The sequence below is a fragment of the Scyliorhinus canicula genome, chromosome 6 (assembly GCF_902713615.1).
Source record: "Scyliorhinus canicula chromosome 6, sScyCan1.1, whole genome shotgun sequence".
NCBI lineage: Eukaryota > Metazoa > Chordata > Chondrichthyes > Carcharhiniformes > Scyliorhinidae > Scyliorhinus > Scyliorhinus canicula.
The window spans coordinates 93,599,927-93,616,048 of NC_052151.1; the positions used below are offsets into that span (position 1 = coordinate 93,599,927).

General features: G+C 47.8%; 1 protein-coding gene across 1 annotated transcript in view; it reads left to right on the top strand.

Annotated features, from left to right (window-relative positions):
- The window catches only part of slc35f1 (solute carrier family 35 member F1), a 450,036-nt gene that overhangs the window by 338,217 nt on the left and 95,697 nt on the right, over window positions 1-16,122 (top strand). The window contains exon 5 of the mRNA XM_038799673.1: window positions 7,317-7,473. Within this exon, the coding sequence (XP_038655601.1) occupies window positions 7,317-7,473 (157 nt within the window). The remainder of the gene's footprint in view (window positions 1-7,316; window positions 7,474-16,122) is intronic.

Below are 16,122 nucleotides of genomic sequence, written 5' to 3' on the forward strand. Positions count from 1 at the left end.
TGAGTCACGTGAATATGGGTGACATCATTGGTCAGGCTTTAGGCCCAGTTATTGTATTTAAGCCTGTGAGAGTGCACAGCATACGGTAAATATAAACCCTGCCAGTTGAGTTGTGGGCAGTAAAGTCTTTGTTGCTCAGAAGCCTGGTCCAGCCAGTCAAATTTGGAGACACATCATACCAGGAACCTCTTGGTATTTTGGGGGACCAACATGCCCCAAAACACTTACTGTTCACAGAGATTCAGATTCCACGGGAGAAATCAGCTGGAAGGTGAATCTGTGGCACATTTCATTGTGGCCCTTAAGTGCTTTACAGAACACTGTAGACGAGACCTACCTGCCTCTTTGCACTCTCGTGAAGCTGGTGGAGTAGCTGCTGTGGGAATCCGAGGAGGTGAGTAGCCATCTTCAAACTTGGGCAATCAGCCCATGGACATTGGGATTGTTGGCCCACTGCTCGGGGGTATCCCGGCAGGGGTGGGTGGGAGAGAGACTGCCTCAGTCAAGGGGGGGACCGCCATTGGTGGGGGGGGGGGGTCACCACTGGACTGGGAGGTGGGTGCCCCAGCACCCTTGGGCCTGCCATGCTACTCCCTGGATCGTCTGTACCTGTAACAGGAGCAACTCCGGCTACATCTGTCCCATGACCACCCATGACCCACACTGACCGTGGTGGCCTCTGGGCACAGAGCTGAAAGCCATTGCTAATAGGGCATTAATAATTGCAGTAATTTGAGCACTTCACAGCCCCCAAGTGGATTCCTGTGGGTACATGTGTCATATCGCAGGTGAGAATTACTGCCTCGCATCCCAACCAGACAGTGAGACTTCGACACTCTGCCTGTACACTGGAGGCTTCAACACCACAGAGGCAAACGGTAACATCCAAACACCCAAGAGCTAGGCCTCAGCACTGAGCTCATCCCATCAACAATAGGGTGTTGGGTGGGTGCACTTGGGAGGGAACCAACGCCCAGGCCAGGTTATGCTACCAGGTGGTGACTGGGGTTGCCCGGGTGCTCCTGTTCCAGCCTGGGGTGTGTGTGCAGGGTGTATTGGATGGCACCCTGAGGCAAGGCAGGGGATCTGAGGGGGGGGGGGGGGGGGGGGGAGCCATGGGGGACCAGAGGGTACAGGGCTGGAGGCCATTGCTGATTGACTGTCCCTCGTCCCTGTAAATTCCTTACAGATATGACACGGGATGGATCACATCTTGGACCCCACATAAGCTGCGGTCATGGTGCTGGCATCAGGCCAGGCAGCCAGGCGTTGAAGGAGGCGGCCTCGACTAGGGGATCGTGTGGCACCTCTGCCTTGTACTTGTAGACTTGGCACCATGCAGAGGAGGGGGCATACCCACTCCAGTGGCTGTCAATATCACCGCAGTCCTGAACTTTCACGCCTCAGGATCATTCCAGGTCTCGAGCGGGGCTTGTGCTGCATATTCCAACCTACAGCCCACAAGTGCATTCATGAAGTCAAAGATGGCCTCTTTGCCCGGGCAGCTAAGTATATAAACCTTTACTTAGACCAAGCCAAACAGATGCCCGAGCAGCAGAATTCCCCATTTCTGCCCTTCCAGGGTCTGCATTACATCACTCCAGGGTGATGTTGGCACTGCCAGCGGGTCCATGTCAAGGGCAGGAGGGTTGTGAGAACCCACTGTGAGCTGAGCATTGGTACTCCTCACTGTGCCATACTCTGACTCCTGTCTGTCTGCCGAGTGCGCACTCACACTCATCATCCGCACATGATATGCCTTGGGTGGGGGTTGGAGGTCAGCCTGCATTGCGGACTAAAGTGTCAGCGGCTTCACATGTTTTAGGTGCAACATGTTTTACTTTGTACAACAGTGACCCCAACTGCCCCAGCCCCTAATGGTGCCCCCCCACCCCCCCACCGCCCCAGTTCCCTCAATCTGCTTAGCGTATGGTGCTCTGCCACCGCATGTAGGTGTTTCCCCAGGGTGCAGATCTGCAGTGGAGGCAGCCTGCTGCTTACTGCATCCTGTGGCCTTTGATGCTCCTGGCAGAGCCTGCTGCGGCACGCGCAGTCGTCATCTGTTTGATCGACCAGCGATGCCTGTACACCTTGTTCCATCGCCTGCCTCCCCCTCTGGGTCCCTCCCTGGCCTGATGGACGGCCGGGTCCTCGGGGTGTGAAGCGAGGCATGGGGTTGTGGGGAAGGACCACCTTGGATGGGCTGGTACCATCGGATGGAGATCCTGTGGGAGAATGGACATGTGGTCAGTGGGGGGGGGGGCAGGATCTACATGCTTGCATGTACAACTCATATGTGACCAGTCTCCCTGAGTGGGGGCTAGTGGTTACCCACCTCTGCAATGCAGATCAGTTTCAACATCGGTCACTGATCTGTCCCTGGCCACCCACGCAATCTCCAGGGCCCATTCCACGTAGGGGGTGAGAACTTCGATGTCCAGCACCTCACTAACCATTTGGGCCCTCTCTAATCTGTTATGGGTCAGCTTCTCCTGCGGGGACACAGAGAGGGCATCATGAGCCACACGCATCATGCATGTAGGGGTGGGACCGCGGGTGAGTACCACTGCTGAACATGGGTGGGATTCGACATGACATCGCGTTCTGCGGGGGCGGTGTCAGGTGCATGGTTGCTGGGATGGGGAGCCAGGGTGACAGGTGGAAACGGTGTCGGGGGGCCGATGCCAACTCACTCAAGCGGCTCAGTGACGTTCTTTAGCTTTTTACGTCCTTGTGTGGCAGTCCTCCAGGTCATGCTCCTCACGCTGAAGGCGCTGCTACTTCCTCCCAGGTGGCACTGGCTGCCTTGTGGCTGACCCGCCGAGCCCTCTATCCCGTTGCATCTCCACCTCGTCCAGCAGGAGGATCAGGTTGACAACCCCGAATCTTGATGGCATGGCTGCGTGCTGTGTGGGATTACCTCTGTGGGATCGGTTTAAGTGCTAGTCCCCTCGTTAGAGGTGGGCTGGCGAGTGAGGTCCTGGCTAATCAGCCGACGGGACAGTCATTTGCAGCGTGAAGCCCATGGGGCCTTGTTAAGTGGACCAATTAACATTGGATACTGGTGATGGCATTGTTGGGTCGGCTGTCAGGAAGCTCCCGGCATTTTCTGCTCACCTGCTGCACCTGCATGCTAACCTTCAGTCACCGCTGCACAAGAACACCAAGGTCTAGTTATGCATTCCCCCCTCTCAATCTATAGCAATTCCAATAATAATCTGCATTATTTTTGCTCCCAAAGTGGATAATTCATATTATACTGCATTTGCTCACTCACTCAACTTTTCCAAATCACACTAGAGCATCTCTGCATCCTACTCATGGCTCACCTTCCCACCCAACTTGTCATTTGCAAATTTGGAGATATTACATTTAGTTCCCTCATCAAAATCATTAACATATATATTGTGAATAGCTGGGATCCTAACACCAATCCATGTGGAACCCCACTAGCCACTGCCTGCCGTTTTGGGCAGCTCGGTAGCACAGTGGTTATCACTGTTGCTTCACAGCTCCAGGGTCCCAGGTACGATTCCCGGTTTGGTTCACTGTGTGGAGTCTGCATGTTCTCCCCGTGTTTGCGTGGGTTTCCTCAGCATGCTCTGGTTTCCTCCCACAAGTCCCAAAGATGTACTGTTAGGTAATTTGGACATTCTGAATTCTCCCTCTGTGTACCCGAACATGCGCCGGAATGTGGTGACTCGGGGCTTTTCACAGTAACTTAATTGCAGTGACAATGATTATTATTATTATTCCTACTCCTTGTTTCCTGTCTGCCAACCAATTTTCCATCTATCTCAATACACTAACCCCAATCTCATGCTCTTTAATTGTACACTAATCTCTTATTTTGGGACTTTGTCAGAGCCTTCTGAAAGCCCAAATAAATCTTATCTATTGACTTTCCGTCATGAACTCTACTAGTTACATCCTTAAAGAATGCCTGATTTGTCAAACATGATTTCGCTTTCATAAATCCATGCTTATTCTGTCGAATCCTGCCACTGTTTACCAAGTGCTCTGCTACTTAATCTATTATAATGGCCTCTCGCATTTTCCCCCACGACCTACGTCAGGTTGACTGGTCTATAATTCACTGTTTTCTCTCTATCTCCCTATTTAAATAGCGGGATACATTACCCCCCCAATCCAGGAGCTGTTCCAGAGTCTATAGAAACTTGAAAGGTGATCACCAATGCATCCGCTATTTCTGGGGCCACTTCCTTACATACTCTGGGATGGAGACATCAAGCCCTGGGGATTTATTGGCCTTCAATCCCGTCAATGTTCCCAACACCATTTCCCTACTAATACAGATTTCATTCAGTTCCTCCCTCTCACTAAACCCTGTTTTCCTGAACATTTCTGGTATGTTATTTGTGTCTTCCTTTGTGAAGACAGAACCAAGTATATATTTAGTTGGTCAGCCATTTCTTTGTCCCCATTATAAATTCCCCTGTTTCGGATTATCTACACCAATCTTTTTCTCCTCACAGAACTATGGAAGGTTGTTCAGTCAGTGTTTACGTTCCCTGTAAGCTTGTACCTCATATCATCATAGTTTCCTTTATTTAGATTCAGGAGCCTAGTCTCATAATCAACTCCATGACTCTCCAACTTGATATAAAATACTATTGTATTATGGTCGCTGATCCCCAAGGGGCCTCTCACAACTAGGTTGCCAATTATTCCTTTCTCATTACACAATACCCAATCCAGGGCGATCTCTTCTCTAGTTGCTTCCTCAATGTATTTGTCCCGAAGTCATGCCCTATGCACTCAAGCATTTATCTTCTAAGGTATTGGTATTATCTTGATTTGCTCAATCTATATGCACAGTAAAATCACCATGATTACAGATATTCCATTATCGCAAGTTTCCTCTTTAATGCCATTCCAAAATCACCACTGCAGTTTGAGGGTCTATATACAATGCCCACTAATGTTTTTTCGCCTTGGTGTTTCTCAGCTCTACCCATAGAGATTCCACATCGTCGGAGTTAACATCCTTCTTCATTACTGCGTTAATTTCCTCATTAACCTGCAATGCAGCCCCACTGTCTTTTCCATTTTGCCTGTCTTTCTTAAGTACTGATTGCCCCCAGTTGTTCAATTCCCGTCCCTGGTCACCATTCCCGTCCCTGATCACCCTGCAGCCACGTTTCAGTAAAACCGACTATATCATACCTGTTTACCTCCATTTGTGTGATTAATTCATCCACTTTATTGCAAAGCGCCATGCATTAAGGCACAAAGCCTTAAGGCTTGTCTTTTCAATGTTCCTTGCCTCGGTCCCATTATTTTTCACTGTGGCCCTATTTGATTCTGGCCCTTGATTTCTCTGTCTGTCACTTTTCTTAGTCCCTTTTCTGTCTTTTTTACTTGTCCGTGTCTCCCCCCTCTGCTGACTCCTTGCATAGGTTCCCAATGCCCAGCCATTTTAGTTTAAACCCTCCCCAACCACTCTGGCAAATACTGCCTCTAGGACATCAGTCCCAATCCTGCCCAGGTACAGCCCATCCAGTTTGCACTGGCTCCAGTTCCCCAGAACCAGTCCCAATGTCGCAGGAATCTGAAACCCTACTGCTCGTGAATACAAGATGGTCTTCTGGACAAATACGTTGAGGAACCAACTAGAGAAGAGATTGCCCTTGATTAGGTATTGTGTAATGAGAAAGTAGCCATGTATTCATCTATTATATCTTGCTATTTCTGATCTGACTCTCACGTGGCACTGGTAGTAATCCTGAGACCTTTTGAGGTCCTACTTTTCAACTTACTTCCTAACTCCAATATTCTGCTTTTAGGAGCTCATCCCTTTTTTTTACCTATGCTGTTTATACCATTGTGTACAACCACCACTGGCTATTCACCTTCCCCTTCGAGAATGTCCTGTGGTCGCTCTGAGAAATCCTTGACCCTCGCTCCAGGGAGGCAACATACCTTGGAGTCTCATTTGCAGCCACAGAGACACCTATCTATTCCCCTTACATTTGAATCCTCTATAAATTCTTGCATTCCCACACTTTTTTTATTCCTGTCCTGTGCAGCAAAGCTAACTATGGTGCAATAAATTTTGCTGTTGGTACTTTCCCCTGAGAAGTTTTTAATTAAGAGCATGCCCGTTTGTCCTATGATTAGTATGGACTAACTTTAGTTGAATATTACAATTAGGTTTGGAGGGATGAAATGGCTTCCTTCTCCTTGTTTAACTGCAACAGGTTTAATGGCTTGTCTCCATCCAATTGAGTCTCTCGACATTGTGCTAATGGAATAGGAAATATGGTTCATTCACATTCCTCAAGGTCATTGGGTGGGATTTTCCAGTCCTATCCACACCAAGACTGGAAATTCCTGTCCAAGGTCCACAGATCTTTCAATCTTCTATCCCGCCTGTGATGGTTCCTGCTGCCGGTGCTACAGAAAGTTTACCCCATGGTCTTTGATGGATTTTTGCAGATATGCCATGTCCGTCTCCAATAAGGTTGCGGTGGGCAACATACAATAATGCAAATTAGGTAGCCACCTTGGCTGTGAGTTCAAGTCATTTTAGTCCAGTGATTGGCAACCCGGGCTAGTGAGTGGGCCACATGAGGGGCCCTCCATCATCTCAGTGGGCTACAAGATTGAAATTGGGCACATTCACTATCCATGACCCCTTGAATAAGACTAAACATATTTAATACACATCGAATATTTCATAATGAGTTATAGAAAATGCTTAATCATTCATGAATTAATAGAACTGTCATGAACTTCAAATGGAAAATAAAAATGGCGGGCAAAAACTCATGCGGACAGAAACCAGTGCAGTATGGCAACCTTGTGCCAGCGTTTAATAAAATGTGCCATACATCACATTCAGAACCCTGATGGTGACCTACCACTGCTCTAGTTTGTTTTTAAAAATCCTGTTTGAAAAAAAACTCAATTCATATTTCCAGCCGGTGGATTAAAAATAATTACTTGACATAAAACACACATTCATGACCAGGTTCCAGGGACAAAAACTTTTGTGTTGTGATTTATTACAAAACCCAATTATTTATATATATTGATTTGAGACAGATATCTTTTCAACAGTTTCTATCCTGTTTTATGTTTAAGTTTAACTGCCATTCTTACAACATAATGGAATTTTCTGTACCAATTAAATAAATATTAATGTCAGGTCAGTGAATGGGTTAACAATGATCATCTCCAATGTAATTTTATACCTCCTGAAAGAAATGATGATTGCAATTACTATTAAAGAAAGGTGTCTAACATATGTTAAAAACCTAAGATTGTAATTATTTTTTTTTCCTTTTGACCAGGTGATAATAAGCTGCTTGGAGATTTGCTCGTGTTGGCAGGAGCTACTTTATATGGAATTTCCAATGTCTGTGAAGAATTCATTGTGAAGAATTTGAGTCGGGTGGAGTTTCTAGGAATGATTGGATTGTTTGGCTCTTTCTTCAGTGGAATACAGTTGTGAGTTCTTTTCCCTGCCTTATGATATGTGGCGACCAAATTAACTAACGGCCAGATTCGATTGATTTCTGGAGAAATGTAACTGCAGGGCTTTTTCCTGCATCACAGTCACTGTATTGCAAAGTAATTCACTGTGCACACCGTTGTGTAGAGAAAGGATGAGATGCCAGATAAATGCAAGTTATTCTTTGGAAAATAGTTCAGACAATTTTGCTTTTATGCATACTAAAGGCAATTTTCTGATTTCATCTCAAATAGCACATTATTTCTGACATTGTTCCTGGCTGCCTGAAGCAGAAAGAATTTTATGAGTTTTATATTATTTTTTGTGTTCATAGAGTCGATGAATTTTGTGCTGGAACAGTATTTTTCAACTTTTTCACCCAGTATCGCAAGTCAAACACTTGCATATCAGGTGCCATAATTATTCCCATAATAGGCATCAAATAAAGTGCATACCTAAGGTTCCCACCTAACCCACAGAGTTAAAATGGTAGGCTTGATACAGAGTAAAGGTCATACGTTCAAGCTCTACGATAGTGATTTATTCTCATTGCGGCATAGTGGTTAGCATTGTTGCTTCACAGTGCCAGGTACCAGGGTTCAATTTGGGCCTTGGGTAACTGTTGAGCTTGCACATTTCTCTGTGTGTCTGTGTGGGTTTCCTCCGGGGGCTCTAGTTTCTTCCCACAGTTCAAAGATGTGCAGGTTAGGCGGATTGACCATCTCAATTGCCCAAAATGTTAGGAGGGGTTCCGGGGATGGACGGGATATGGGGCTAGGTAAAGAGTTCTTTCAACGGGTTGGTGCACACTCGATGGGCCGAATGGTCAATGATTAGCATCAGAGGCAGCTTGCCAGCAAGCAACAGGAAGGGGTTTTGGGAGGACCTTGCAAGAATAATGGGGGGATTCCAAGGCAGGGGAGCAGGGCACAGAGAACTCCTACTCCTCCTGGCTTAGCTTAGCAAAAGAAAGTTTTGAACTTAACCCTCAAGGGCCTCTTCATCCTCCTGACAGCTAGTGATCTCGCTTTACTTGGCGGGAAAGCTGGAGTGACTTGCATGTTCAGACGTGGGTTAAAATGTGATCAGGTTTCATTGACATCATGGGACTTCTATTTGCATCAATTCCCCTATCTCCATAAAACTGATGATGTGGAGATGCCAGGACTGGACTGGGGTGGGCACAGTAAGAAGTCTCACAACACCAGGTTGAAGTCCAACAGATTTATTTGAAATCAAAAGCTTTCGAAGCGCTGCTCCTTCATCAGGTGAAGTGGAGGCAGATTCATAATCACAGCATATATAGGAGAGACACAATTGCAAGATGATTACAGATTGGAACATGAAAAATGTTTGGAATGTGAGTCTTTACAGGAACAGACGGTGTGAGTGGAGTGGTGATAATCACAGATATTCGAGGTGTGAATTGTCTCGAGCCAGGATTCTGTAAACCCAGATAGTATAGTGGGGATTGCATGTAATTTGACATGAACCCGAGATCCCGATTGGGGCCATCCTCATGCCCGTGGAACTTGGCGACCTGTTTCTGCTCAGCCATTCTGCTTTGTTGTGGTCTTGAATGCCACCTTGGAGAATGTTTATGTGAAGATCAGAGGGTGACTGTCCTTTATTGCTGAAGTTTTCCCCGACTGGAAGGGAACACTCCTGCCTGGCAATTGTTGCACAGTGTCTGTTCATTCGTTGTCATAGCATCTGCATGGTCTCACTGATGTACCACGCCTCAGGACATCCTTTCCTGTAGAGTATGAGGTGGACAATGTTGGCTGAGTCGCATGAGTATGTACCGTGTACCTACTGGTGGTGTTCACGTGTGTAATGGTAGCATCCATGGCTATGATCCGGCATGTCTTCGCAGAGATTGCCTTGGTGGGGTTGTGTGATGCTGTGGTCATTGTTCTTCTGAAGGCTAGTGGTCTTTGTAGTTTGAGGTTAAGCGGTTGTTTGAAGGCAGGAGTGGAGGTGTGGGGATGGCCTTGGCGAGATGTTCGTCGTCATCGATGACATGTTGAAGGCTCTTAAGAAGATGTCCTAGTTTCTCCGCTCCAGGGAAGTACTGGATGAGGAAGGGACGTGACCTGTGTTCGACTTATGGGAAGGTTGGTGCTGTTTCTCATGGTGGCGCATCGGAACTGTTGATCGGTGAGTCGAACGCCATATCCCATTCTTATGAGGAGTTCTTTCAGCGTCTGTAAATATGTCGCATTCCTCCTCATCCGAGCAGATCCTGTGTATACAGAGGGCTTGTCCATAGAGGATGGCTTCTTTAACGTGTTTAGGGTGGAAGCATCGTGAGGTTCTCCATGGACTTGCGGTAGAGTGAAATGCTAAGGTGTCCTTCCTTGATGGAAATGTGTGTGTCCAAGAATGCAACTGTTTCTGGAGAGTAGTCCATGGTGAGTCTGATGGTGGGATGGAACTTGTTGATGTCATCATGTACTTGTGATAAAGTGGTGATGCAATCAGAGATTGTCAGGAACAGTGTCAGAAATAGAGCTTCCCCATATTTTAACTGCTTGTCCGCTCCATTTCTGTTGAACAGAATGAAAATTCCTACTCCACACCTCAAAAATATTTACATGTTAAAATTGCAAAGAGCAATTTTTAAGTTGGAGTATTGCTAATGAGGTATATTAATTATGTACATGTATTTAATGATATTACATATGCTTAATAGTAGACGACTATTTTAATAATTCCAAACAGGCACAGATGGTTAGATGACTTGTCACGTCGTGGTTTTGTTTATTTCCAGTAATTGTGCAAATTTGTATACAACAGGTCAAACTGAGCAAATTAATTTGAACATTTTGTACCTGTGTCAAATTTCTGTGGGAGAGTAAAATAACACAAATGTTTCAATTTATTCAAACAAGAAAACTCTCTCCTATTTTCCTTAAATTTGACATTCCGTATTTGATTGTTGCGAAGAAAAGCATTGAAATTTCATTGAATTTTTAGCTTGCAAATTGAGCAATTATTTAATGAAAGGGGATGGAATTTAGAGAGGAGACTGGTTTTACCTCCTACAGTATTTACATTCTACCCTAAATTCTGTCTGAGGTAAGTAAGTGTACTCTGCACTCACTTGAATAACATCTTCTATGGATTGAAGAGATCCTGATCACTGTGGTCAGATGTCTGTGGTGAGAGTCTCTGGACCAGATCGGCATTCTGGAGAATTTGATGAATAGTTTGCTGCATCGATTGTCTCAATTTTCTTAAATGTGTATTAAGAGACACAGATGTAATCAAAATTCTTTGGATCAGATTAACAATGTCATTTTTAAGGACAATAAGGATCAAGGCTATGCCAAAGTTGTAGACCCATCTTTTAGGTAACTACAAATTGAAAGATACAGGATTTAAATTGGAACATCTTTAATTGCCAAGTGAGGTTTATTTGGGTCGATTCACAATATGTCAAATTCACTTTATTTTTAACATGCACTGCATATCTCAAAGCCTTTCAGAATATGAAGCAAGCCTATGACATTTGTATGGTTCAAAAATATTGATTTTGGAAAAGGGTTCCAAAATAGACTAATATGTACTCACATTGTGAATATGGGAGCCAGGGTGATTTGTTTGATTCTTGTCCCTTTTAATATGTATGCTATTCTGTAAACTTTATAAGCAATTATTGATAAATTGAGATGATGTGGAGATGCCGGTGTTGGACTGGGGTGAGCACAGTAAGAAGTCTTACAACACCAGGTTAAAGTCCAAGAGGTTTGTTTCAAACACGAGCTTTCGGAGCACTGCTCCTTCCTCAGGTGAAGGAGCAGTGCTTCAAAAGCTAGTGTTTGAAACAAACCTGTTGGACTTTAACCTGGTGTTGTAAGACTTCTTACTGTGATAAATTGAGGGCTTGGTTTTGCTCTGAATGATATTGCTCCAATATCTATGGGGCCATGCATTTGATGCTGGCGGGCAGGTGTCTTGGATGGAAAACACAAACTTGTGTTTCCTGGAAGTCCTGCAGTTTTTCTGCCGTGGCCTTTGATTTCCACGCTACAGGAATGTGGGTAGGTGATATCACAGTGAGTCTCCACTATGTCGAGCATCTCTATGGTCTGCTCCACCAAAGTGCAAGTTGCAGCATGAGACTCATTTTATCTTATCTCAGCTGCACTCAGTGCCACCGCCTAGGCATCTTCTGCCACCTCCTCAGTGGGTAGCCCTCGTCACTGAGGAGCCAACCCTGAAAACTCTGTCAGGGATCTGGGGCATTCTCTCTGAATCGAGCACATGCTTGGAGGAGGCGCTTGGTGTAGTCACGGAACATTTGGCACGTGGAAGCCCTTGCGGTTTACATCATTTGCAGTTTGATGCCATGGAGCTCTGAGTGTCATGTGAGTGCAGTCGATGACACCCTGTTCCTGTGCAAATCCTATTGCTCTTGCACTCTGGCTTGCCTGATGCTGGTCAAAATGGACAAAGTTGTATGTTCCTGTGAAGATTGTGTCCATTACCTCTTGGTCGCACTTGTGTGTGGAGGCTTGTGAAATCCTGCAGAGGTCATTTGTGGAACCCTGGAAAGATCCACTGGAGTACAAATTGATCACTGCAGTCATTTTCCATGGCACTAGCAGTAGATTCCCTCCCAAGTTCCAGTGGTCCTAAATCCTGCAGAAGGTGGCAGATGTGATGAACTAGTTCCTTGGATAAGTGTAGTCTTCAGCAACAATGGTTCTCAAACATCACTAGGTATGTCAGGTAACATCTATCGGCCCTTGGTCTAGTGAGGCACCTCCGAGCGACAGCTCTTTGGTGTTCATCATCTGCGTGCGGAGCAGGCCCCACCACAAACTCCTCTTGATGGTTCTACTCCTGCCTTTGGTGAACCAGCATCTTTGTTGATGTTGGCTGCATCCTCTCTCCTGTCTATAAGTGAGAAGAATGACAGCAAGATCTCCAGACCAAGGGCAGCACGGTGATACAGTGGTTAGCACTGCTGCCATACAGCATCATAGGCCATTCCGGCCTTGTGTGACTGTTTGGAATTTGCATGTTCGTCCCATGTCTGCATGGATTTCTCTGGGGGTTCTGGTTTCCTCCCCAATCCAAAGATATGCGGGATAGGTGGATTGACCATGCTAAATTGCCCGTTAGTGTGCATGGACGTGCGGGGCATTGGCGGGGTTGGGGGGGGGGGGGGGGGTTGACCTGGGTAGAGTGCTCTTGGTAGCGATACGGACTCAATGGGGAAAATGGCCTCCTGCACTGTAGGGATTATATGATTCCTGTCATAATATACACCAGTATATCATGGTGCAGACACACACTGATGGACACACACAGGGACCAATCAACATCTACAAACACCGCAGCCAATCACCAGATGGAATACACACACTACAACGTCATCATCATCGACTATTTCTCCAGTTACCCGGAGGTCATCAGGCTGCACGACCTCACATCCTCGGCTGTGATCAGGGCATGTAAGGAGACATTTGCCCGACATGGCCTTCCGCTGACGGTCATGCCAGATAATGGCTCCTGTTCCACGAGCCAGGAATGGGCCAGCTTTTCCCGACACTACAACTTCGAGCACGTTACGTCCAGTCCCCTATACCCCCAGTCCAATGGGAAGGCGGAAGAGGGGGTCCACATCATCAAGCGGCTCCTCAGCAAGGCCGCCGACGCCGGCTCAGATTTTCATCTTGCTCTGCTAGCCTATCGCTCCGCCCCGCTCTCCACCGGCTTGCTCAGCTACTAATGAACCGCACCCTCAGGACGACGGTGCCATCGATTCTCACTCCCAACCTCGATTATGTCCCCGCGCTCCACCGCATGCACATGTCTCAACTGCAGCAGAAAACTTCCTACGACCTATGGGCTGCTGACCTTCCCGACATCCATCCACGCGACAAGGTTCGCATCCATCTCCCGGATGGTGGCTGGTCTGCGCTTGCTGTAGGGATTATATGATTCCTGTCATAATATACACCAGTATAGGGACCAATCAACATGTACAAACACCGCAGCCAATCACCAGTTAGAATACACACACTATAAAGGCAGAGGGCACCATGGTTCCCGCTCATTCTGGGTGCTGCCTCTCAGTGTAACAAGAACTCATCCAGCCCAGTACAGACTCACACCACGTGGTGAGAGAATCAACTGGTTCAGACAAGGTTTAGGTCTCCAGTTTAAGTTAGCATCATTTAGACCCACAGTCATCGTGTGTTAGTTAGTTAGAAGTAGTTAATAAAATTGAACCTTCATCAGTGTTGGAAGTGTCTGTTCATCTCTCAAGTCTACACTAGCCAACACTTCAATTCCATGTTCCTGAAGGCTTCCACACTGAAGTATAGAACATAGAACAGTACAGCACAGAACAGGCCCTTCGGCCCTCGATGTTGTGCTGAGCAATGATCACCCTACTCAAACTCACGTATCCACCCTATACCCGTAACCCAACAACTCCCCCTTAACCTTACTTTTTAGGACACTATGGGCAATTTAGCATGGCCAATCCACCTAACCCGCACATCTTTGGACTGTGGGAGGAAACCGGAGCACCCGGAGGAAACCCACGCACACACGGGGAGGACGTGCAGACTCCACACAGACAGTGACCCAGCCGGGAACTGAACCTGGGACTCTGGAGCTGTGAAGCATTGATGCTAACCACTATGCTACCGTGCTGCCCGAAAGTATATATGATGAGAGACTTGACTTTTAGCATTTTTCTCCTAAGGACTGCTCTTTGCCCATTTATCATCTGCAGCTGCCTCTCAAAGTTGCTGGCCACATTGTGCCTTGGCCACAACATTGATGCCGAGTCCTTAGTTTGCATATTGGTTGAGCAAGGCAACACACCACCCTTGCCTATATCACTTGACTGAGTGGCGACAGCTTTGAAGACTCTACTGCACCCTGACCTCTCCTCTCGGGTGCAGGCATTATGCAAAGCTTCAATCCAAAGGCCTTATGCTCAACCTGGTCTTTGGGAACATTTGTCAATAAGCGTCTCAGCATGGAGCCAAGGATTACGATTGCTCTCCTCAGGCACTCTGCCATTGCCAACTGTCTAAGGGAATGTATTTGCTATCCCAGTCGGGCAGTGGTGCAGGCACACAATGGCTGTTTGCATGGAACTGTCAGCCCATGATGACTGCCCACCACACTGAACACAATGCCACAGGCTTCCCTTCCCTCTGTACAGCCCTTCCAAGAAGCCCATGGCCCATCAGCAGAAGACATCCTCCAAAATGCTGCTGTTCAGACTAGGCTATGAATCCAATCCGTTGCCCTGACTCGCACCCGTTCCCCCCCACCTCAACCCATGCGCCCCCCACCCACCTCAACCACCGCCCTTCCTCCCTCCCCTCCCCTTCACATTTAGAGCCACTCAAGGAGTGCTGTGCTAATCTAGGAGCACTCCTTTGAATTCTGCTCGCCAGGTGCACGTTTTTGAAACCAGTCGTGCTTCCCGCTATTCTGACGTCACGCCATGGATGCATTTTCTGATGTGGAGTTATGATGCTGGAGAATGGGCCTGATAATGCTATGCAAACGTATTACAATGAGGTTCCTGACATTGAACGATGGGAGACACAGCCCACCACAGACAGAGACAGGAGTCTGTTGGGGGGCTGGAAAAACAAGCTGTAGTCCAGAAGCCAGTGTTGAGAGTAGTGAGGTACTGAGGAGGGTATCAAGGTTGCAGGAGTGTACCGGCAGACAGAAAGGTGGATTGAAGTGTGTCTACTTCAATGCAAAGAGCATCTGGAATAAGGTAGGTGAACTTGGAGCGTGGATTGGTACGTGGGACTATGATGTTGTGGCCATTACGGAGACATAGAACATAGAACAGTACAGCACAGAACGGGCCCTTCGGCCCTCAATGTTGTGCCGAGCCATGATCACCCTACTCAAACCCACGTATCCACCCTATACCCGTAACCCAATAACCCCCCCCAACCTTACTTTTTTAGGACACTAAGGGCAATTTAGCATGGCCAATCCACCTAACCCGCACATCCGGAGGAAACCCACGCACACACGGGGAGGACGTGCAGACTCCGCACAGACAATGACCCAGCTGGGAATCGAACCTGGGACCCTGGAGCTGTGAAGCATTTATGCTAACCACCATGCTACCGTGCTGCCCCAAATGGGGCGGGATTCTCCCCTACCCGGCAGGACGGGAGGTCCCGGCATAGGGGAGTGGCGCCAACCATTCTCCGCACCTTTGGGGGCTAGACCCGCGCCGGAGCGGTTTGGCACCACGCCGACTGGCACAAAAACCGGCGCCAGCGGCCTTTCAAGCCCGCCTCCCGGCAGTGGGGCTGACCAAAAGGCTTTCGCCGGTTCGAGCATGCGCCGGCAGTGGGTTTCTCTTCCGCTTCCGCCATGGCAGAGACCGTGGCGGCAGCGGAGGAGAAAGAGTGCCCCCAGGGCACTGGCCCGCTCCCTGATAGGGGGGCCCCGATCGTGGGCGTGGCCACCGTGGGGGTACCCCCCCCCCCGGGGCCCGGTAGCACCGCCGATCCCTCCGCCACCATAGGTGGTTCAAACCTCGGCGGCGGGAGAGGCCTCCCAGCGGCGGGAATCCAGCCCATCGCGGGCCGGAGAGTCGCCGCAGGGGCCTCGCCGATCGGAGTGGCGAGATT